Source organism: Medicago sativa, chromosome 2 (genome assembly GCF_051527215.1).
Source record: "Medicago sativa cultivar Bolivia chromosome 2, Bolivia_mono, whole genome shotgun sequence".
Taxonomy (NCBI): Eukaryota; Viridiplantae; Streptophyta; class Magnoliopsida; order Fabales; family Fabaceae; genus Medicago; species Medicago sativa.
In genome coordinates, this window is record NC_140750.1 from 33617168 (window position 1) to 33625815 (window position 8648).

The 8648-nt window shown below is 32.9% G+C and overlaps 1 protein-coding gene and 1 long non-coding RNA gene across 2 annotated transcripts; one reads left to right on the forward strand and one right to left on the reverse strand.

The window, feature by feature from the left end:
- Window positions 1–1756: 1756 nt before the first annotated feature.
- Window positions 1757–4589, forward strand: LOC146946394 (uncharacterized). The gene is made up of 3 exons (XR_015026714.1): window positions 1757–1832; window positions 3316–3401; window positions 4289–4589. It is a non-coding gene; the product is annotated as an uncharacterized LOC146946394 (long non-coding RNA).
- Window positions 4590–5046: 457 nt separating this feature from the next.
- On the reverse strand, window positions 5047–5430 carry LOC146946395 (uncharacterized). Its single transcript, XM_085748212.1, has one exon. It carries the CDS (start codon window positions 5428–5430, stop codon window positions 5047–5049), a length of 384 nt encoding a protein of 127 aa, XP_085604338.1.
- Window positions 5431–8648: the final 3218 nt, after the last annotated feature.

Here is an 8648-nt window from a genome sequence, read left to right on the forward strand (position 1 = left end):
TTGATACAAATTAGGTGTTGATCTGGAGATTTAAGATGCTAAGGCATGATGAGAGTATTGGAAATCTTGGACGGAAATTCTATGTAAACATTGTTAAGCATTGAGTAGGATGTTGATTTTAACATTTTGATCCATTGAAAACGGTGTTTGTTTAAACTTGTCAACAAGTTGTGAATTTTTAATAGGATTCCTATGTGAAGAGTTTCAGATCGGTAAAGTAGTGTGACTGGAGTAAGTCAAAAAGGAATGAATATTAATAAGGGATGAAAACTCTTTATAGAGGCGGCAACTTCATGGTTCTTCTATCAACTTCGTGGTCGGAGTAGCAGTGAATGTTTGTGTATTTTGTTTTGGACGTGACGAATGTTCTACACTTGATAGCTATTCGAGAGGTTTATGTAGTTTTGAGGCCTCAACTGAGAGGAAAACTAATGGATGATGAGGCCTGAAGAAAATTCAAGAGAGAATTTTCGTTAAGAGATGTGATTAAAATGATAGATATGGAAGGCTAAAGGAGTATAGCGCTTGAATTGAGGATCTTAACCTTGTATGAGGCTTGATAAAGCAATTTTGAGAATGTTGGGAGGTTCTTAGTCGAATGTTAGAGGTTGTTCTCTATCGAAAAGAAGCAAGATGACTATAGAAACTAATGGAAATTGATGTTATGTTGGAATGATTATATTCCTTGTGCCTCAGGATAGACCTGAGTGCAGGTTGCAAGAAACACTATCACAGTTTGGTTAAGATGGTCTACGCCACCATCATGAATGCTAGCGATCTATTGACAAATTGGGGAACTGATCATCCTTAATGTGTTGTTGATAGAAAGTGAACTTCATGTTGAATGGGACAAGTCAATCTTACCCAGTGTTGTAGTGTGAAATTTTTGGAGGGTAGATGTGGAGACATCGAGAATTTTGATTGTTGACCTAGGCTCCCGAGGGACCTAGTGACGTGTTGTGTTGTCTTTGAGATGAACCTGAGTGGAGAACTCAAGGTGTGATGTCTAGCTGGTGGTTTAGACTTTAAAGTCTATACGACTTTGTAAAGGGTCACAGTAGGTGTCTTGTCATGTCAGTATTTGTAGCAGTAATGACTAGTTAAGTCGTTACTGTTATCTGAGTTTCGAGGACGAAACTTCTTTTTGGAGGGTAGTAATGTAAGACCCGTAATTTAACTATGACTAAATCTAGGGCTTTATACTGGTTGAGCAATTTTACTATGTGAGATCTGGAATTGATTCACATACGTTGTTTTCTACTATGTGTGATTGAGTATGATGTTCATAATGTTTGTTAAGCATGAATATGTTTTCGCCTACAAATGAAATATTATTGGACCTTCGGAGTCATTAATATTCATTCAGGAAATTTACTTGTCATTGAGATGACGTTTTGAGAAATTTAGGAATATTATACCCGCGAGTTGAGAAAAGTTCTGATAAGAAAATAAATCATCGCGGGATATCAAAATTTATTCCGCACAAAGTGTATATTATTATTATTATTCGGACTCAAGAGAAAAATTACTTTTGCTTCGCGAGAGTTAGTTTAATTAGAAGAGTTAGCGACATATAATGAGACGCATTTGATTAGAGACTTGGGGACTAGGTTAAATCACAAATAAATATCTAGAATAATACATATTAAACCATTAACTTATACTTGGCCCAACATTAGCCACGTGATTACTAATAACAATAGGTGGTTAAGAAGCATTTGGCTTTTCTATAAGTAGATAATCATACCTCAATTATTTTTTTTACGTTCTCTCACTCCTAAAAGCTTCTTTGGGTCTTTAGTATTTTGTTAGCAAGAAGAGCAAGGATAGAGGTAACAGTGCTACACCTTCTTTTATGCTTTCCTTAATAAAAATTCCTACACTAGTTTAAGGTCAAGTTTTCTTCATTTTTATAGATCTAGTGTTAGATCTAAATGCACAAAAAGTTTTCTCCATTTCGTTCCAAGCTGGCCGTATTAACCACTCATAAGAATAAGAGTTTTTGTTTAACAAAATAAGAAAGAAAGAAAACCCCAAATTAGTTGGTAATAAAAGCTCATAATATATATATATATGTCGTGATCCTTAGATTTTGAAAACAACAAGTTTGTTTTGTTACTAGAGTTTATATATTCCTTTTAAATCAATGATTATTGTAGAGAGTGATACTTAATATTGATTTGTGGAAAACTTATATTTTGATCAAGTTATGGATTGTAGTTTATCATGTTGTTGTTGATTTAAAATGGTCTTTGTGTTTTAGAAGCTCTATCTTTTCAAATTTCCTTTGGCCAAAGTTATAGCTACATGGCTTATGATTATATAAAGCTGAACGAAAATATTATTTTGTGCATTATGAAAATATTATTATTTTTGAAAAATGTCGTTGATTTTTCTTGTGAGTTCATATGGTTATAGGAAAATTTATGATCGGATTGTTTTTAAAATTTTAGCATTTTTGGAAATATTTGTCCGGATGAAAGGGCTGAACCGTACAAGGGCATTTTCGTCATTTTAAAACTGTTGAAATGTGAAAATGAGTTGACCAATGGATTTGCGTCGTCGTGATGGTCGAAATGGACCAATGGTTCGCAATGTTTCGATGACGAATGAATTTATTATGATTTTCTGAAAATAATGTGTCTGAGCTAACTCTGGAAGTGACTGCTGACACTATCAGAGTTCGAATTTTTTATGTTTAAACTGTTGAATGGTGAAAATATTTTGTCTATGAATATGTGTTAGGTTGACAGAGCCAGAGGCTCTGGTATGCGATGTAAACACAAAGGAGACTTTGTCGAAAATTCGTCAGATTCATTTTATCTTATTTTCGAGTGGTTTTGAAAAGAGGTTTCAAAACGGATAATATTTTGGGATTCACCTGAACATGAAAAGTATTTGTCAAATTGTTTGGAAATCTTTAAGGTCTCTCAGAAGACTTAGAGTATTTGAGAAAATATTTCCTTGGGTGATTTTAAGGAAAACATGCAATTTAAATTAGTCTCATCGAAGTATTTGGAGAATATTTTAGAAACATTGTTATTTCGAAAATTGTCTAAAGAACAAAATGTTTTGAGTAGATAAATTTTCGAAAGAAAAGTCTCTGATGAGAGAAAGTTCTCCATAGTTACTTTTGTCAAATTTATGGTGATTAAGTGTTTTGAGAGGTTTTGAGACGAAGGCTCTTTTGGAAAACATTTTATTTAAGTTTTTGGAATTATTGAAGTTGATCATATTTCCGAGTGAGTTGAATTTCGCTTAGAACGGGTAGAATGCTTTAGAGTCGATATTTACCTAAGTCACTGTATCTGCTAGGATACTTAGCTCGAGGGTTTAGAGACGTTCCTGTTGTAGATGCTTACGAGTGTAGAGCAGTACGTTGTAAGGAATGCTTTGCTCAGGTAAGGGGCACTTTCTTCAACATCATAGTTACTTAAATGCCTGGATGGTGTATGTCCTATTGTGTGTATTGTGAATATGATATGTTAAGTGAATGTGTTTGCCCAGTGTGGGATTTGTTTGCAATCAACTTGATTATGATATGTTGATGTGCGTTGCTTTCATATGATTTGTGAATAAATATATGAAATGCATGTTGATTCATGAAATGTTGTTTGATATGAATTGAAAGATAATATGTGAACTGCCAGTTGAGGCATGTTTTATACTACATATGTTGAATGATGTATAAGAGTTGCATTTGCACATATTGAGTGGACAATATATGCTCATGCATTTCATGGTACGTGTTAGTCCATTGGACGCACGGGTCTTATAGTACGCGGTAGTTCGTGGAGACGCACGAACGCGCGGGGTGTGGACTGCCGTGAAGGAACCCACCTTAAATCTATGAGATTGGGTCTTATAATACGCGGTAGTTCGTGGAGACGCACGAACGTGCGGGGTGTGGACTGCCGTGAAGGAACCCACCTTAAATATGGTCTTATAGTACACGGTAGTCTGTGGAGACGCACGGACGCGCGGGGTGTGGTCTGCCGTGAAGGAACCCACCTTAAATCTATGAGCATCATGATTTTCTTACCCTCTGCGGAGTGGATTATTCCGGAATCATTTGCATGTGATAGGCCAGTGGAGGTTGTATCACACATGTAGAGTCTGCATTTGCTAGGCTAATTGTGCATCATTATATTTTGTGTGAGGAATGTTTATGCTGATGCCATTTACCATGCTAGTATATATACCTGCAGTATTTTTGTAATTATGTTGTTATTAGATCGTGACCCTTTACATTAATCAGTGGATCGGGCTTTGCCCCATATCCAAATAGGGAGTGTGCTTTGCGGGAATAGCAAAGGCTTTGAAGGTGTAGCAGTTTGGCAGTCAGGCTTGATGCCATTGGTGGGATCTTGTACCATGTCATCCCAGTTCAGAGTTAAGGATCAGCTTAGATGTTTTACTTGTGGTGTCTTATGTTTATGTAATTTTACTTCTTTTGTTTGGGCACCGCTGTAAATGATACTACCATGAGAAATGAATAGTCGAACACTATTTTACGCTTTCGTAGTGCATGATTTGATTGTAAAAGCTCATTGCCTAATATTGTTTTATAAAATATGACATTTGATTCAGATTGTATTGTTGGTAATGCTTTCAAAATGTTTTACTTACTCTGATTTTAAATTAAAGACAATCCTGAATCCTTTAGTGCATGTCATTGAGTTGTTTAAAAAAAAATGCACTCCTGTTTTGAAAATCGGGCCGTTACAATTCTAGTATTTGGATTATGTATATTTTGGATCCAGATTATATTACTTTGTTAGCTTGCACATGCTTGGCAAATAAAATAACACATGTGGATGTCTTGCTAACTTGTTATTTTAGATAAGAATATATGATCGGTATGAAATTTATAACAGAGTTCACCATTTTGGTAACCGATCACACTTGTAAGCCTATTTTTTGAAAGAATATTTTTCTTCAATGTTGCAAGTCGTGAAGAACTGGTCAAATGAACTTTTCGCATTTTTTTTTGGTAACAAAGCTAAAAAACAAAAACAGAAGAAAACAGAGAGCAGGGAAACAGAATTATGCTCTTAGGAAGTAAGCTCCCATAGCATCATTCTTGATCATGTCGATGAGACCATGAGGGGGTGACTGATGCACCAATAAATCTTCATTAGATGAGGCTCCAAGCTTGGCTAGGAAGTCTGCGCAATGATTTCCTTCTCTAAGAGTGTGAAGGATAGTGTATCCATGGGAAGCTATGATCTCCTTAATATTTTGAATTGTAACCGCATAGGCATGAAATTTGGATGCCTCCCCTGAGATTAGATTGACAGCAAGCTGTGAGTCCGAGAAGCAGACTAGTTCCTCAATTCCCATGCTCACTGCCAGGAGCATGGGAATTTCGCATTTGACATATGAATATGATTTGGTTGAATCTTTAATCTTTGGAATTTCCCATAACATCTATTTTAAGTTTCAGAAATTTTGGAATTAAGGATTTTCATATGAATATGATTTGGTTGAATCTTTAATCTTTTCAAATCAAATATTTAGTTTTGACTTATTTATAAAGTTTTTTTTTTGTATTGTTATATCTTTCCGGTAGCAAGTATAGCAAATATAAATGTGTTGTTAACAAATAAGTATTTGGATTTGATTTGACATGATTTTCAAATATCATTATCATATCTTGCAGCTTAATTTCCATTTGAAATTAGTTTGTGATTCATGAAGATTTTGTACATAAAGTTTATTTTGAGAGAACTAGGCAAATAAAGATTAAAATATGTTTGTGTTGTCTTTTAATAACGAATCTGAAAATATTATGAATAAATTTTTGGTACAAAAAGTAAGAATTTGATTCTTTAAAGTTTTGAAAATAATAATTCTAATTTTCTTTGTTTATTTATAAACGTAAAGTATATTTCCTTATTTAGGAAATAATTGAGTCTAGAGTTATTCACTATTTTATTTAAAGAATCATTGATATATGTGAATCAATTGTGGCATGAATATTTTGGTGTGTATAAGATTCAATTTTCTTTTGGTTTGAAATTGAATATTTTTCTTATAGCATGATTATGATGTTAGAGTTTATTGTTATTAAGTTTTCTACAATATTTTGTCTTATCATGCATTTTGAATATATTTCATGCTATTTTTGTTGTCGCTTTTATGTGATATTTGTAAATGCATTGTCATACACATGTTGGTGTTGTTTTTGGGACTTGTATCTTCTTTTCAATTATTGTGAATTTGTCTTCACACTTAAGAGTTGTTGAGTGGCCTTATGGTTATTTAGCAACATAATGAACTAATTTGGCCTACATTATGTCGGTAGTGCCTTGTAAATTTAAGACATTTCCCATCTGCCATGTAAATTTAAGACCATCATTTAAATTCATTTATTGAATGTCTAGTAATTTTGGTTGTTTTGGTTGAAACAACAAGTTGCAAAAGTAACATCTGTTGCGTAGATTTGATTCAATTGGAATTATAAAAGATGTAGTATGGAATTGTTCATGCGAGCTGTTTTAGTCGGCCAAAAGGAAGGCACAGCTTGGCCGGATAATTACATACCTGCGATGGTAAATATGAGATAATTATTAAGTTTTCCATGTGGATAATGAGGATGTCAAGACACTCATTATCTGAAAGGAATTCTTAAGTTTTATCCATGTGGATAATGAGGATGTCAAAAGGCACCCATTGTCTGACAGGACTTATTACCGTATTTGATCATTGCATTGAGATTACCGTTGGCAATTAATTCTTAGCAATCAAACGATTGTGTTTTAATGGTGCTTTGGTATCTTGTTTTTGGGTCTTTTAATTTACAACTTGTGATGTTAAATATGTGGTAATTCTTAAATTTTTCATGTGGGTAATGAGGATGTCAAAAGACGGCCATTACCTGACAAGACTTCTTAAGTTTTTCCATGTGGATAATGAGGATGTCAAAAGGCACCCATTATCTGACAGGACTTATTACCAATATTTGATCATTGCATTGAGAGTACCGCTTGCAATTAATTCTTAGCAATCAAAAGATTGTGTTTTAATGGTGCGCTTGGCATCTTGTTTTTTGTCTTTTAATTTACAAATAAAGATCAATTGTGCATGTCTTACAATTAATTAATTTTGACATGTCTATTAATGTTGTGAGAATGTAAACTCATTCAAGTATTTAAGAGTTTACATCTACACTTGTGATGGTAAACACACGACAATTATAAGAATTTATTCTGTCATAGTAATTTGTCATTGTTTGATCATTGTTATAGAATACCACTAGCAATTGATATTATTGTTTAAAAACTTGATATTGATGATGCACTAGGTATTTTAGTGAGTGCTTTTGCTACCCTTGTTCCCTCTAAACTAATATAGTTTATGTATCTGCTAATTTCAGTTAAATTCTTTAAGTCATAAAATTCTAATTTAGGATTTAAAGAAGAGCATTGATATTGTTCTTGGATCAAGACCTTAGATAAGGATGGTGAAACTAACATTCTCTCACAAATTCAGTACCTAATGTGAGAATCAAGTTTGACAAGTGAGTATACACCAAATTCCATAGGTCATGTGTGATCTTAAAGCTAAAATATCATATATATTAGAGGTGTTGTTTAAGATGACAAATTTTTTTTTTGTCATATTTCCTTTGCTTAAACTAAGGTGCTTTTTGAAGCAATACAGAGAAAGACAAGCTCTCATTGGAGAGTGAGTATTCTATTAAGATTGTTAGGCAAAGAAAATATTATGAGCACATTAAGTAGATATTTAATCTTGTTGAGACACTATAATTTCGACTATCAGGCAACTTGTTTGAAAATTCACAGCATTTAGTATTCTATTTGTAAAATTAAGTTTATAACTGTTATAGTTAGAAATGATCTTTTGAAGGATCAATTCATAAAGTGTGCAAATAAAGAAAAGTTGAAGCAAAAGAAAATAAAATAGTGCTCATTCGGAAAATACCTCAAAAGATAAGGGCAAATAAAGAAAGGTGGTCTTTGCCGACTTATGTCCAATGATGTTGAAAGATGTATCAATTTAGAATGGACAAAGTTGATAAAGATTTCTTTATTCATTTTTTTAACTGTTTTTAGATTGTCATTAATGGATTTTTTTTTATTTAAAAGACAATTTGGTGAATCATTACTTGGATTGATTTTTTTCTTTTTTAATTTCTCTTTGAATAAATCGAGATAATTTTAGTTTTTATTTTATTTTCAAATGATGATTCAATGTGTCTTTTAAGTTCAATAATTAGAGTCAATTCAGCTATGACTTGTGACATTCTGTATTGTTTAAGGGTTTGAATACTATAAGTTTTTCGTCCCACAAGTTTAGGAAATTTTGAGACATAAATTGTTAAGTTTACTTGAGGATATTGAGTTTGGGGGAGAGATATGGTAATAGAACAAAATTGAATGAGGAAGAATTAGTTCTAAACTAATTTATATAGCTACTATTATTATAGTATTTTTGGATCCTCATGAGAACATTATTGTTCTTTTCTCTCAATCAAGTTAAGAAATTAATTCTTATAGATCAAACTCAACACCCTCAAGAACTAGGACTTCTAGTGTCATTAAGAATTGACTGAAAAGAGAAATTCTTTTTAGTTTAATTGAAAGACTCTATTAGGACAGTCATGATACTAGTTTGCTTATTAT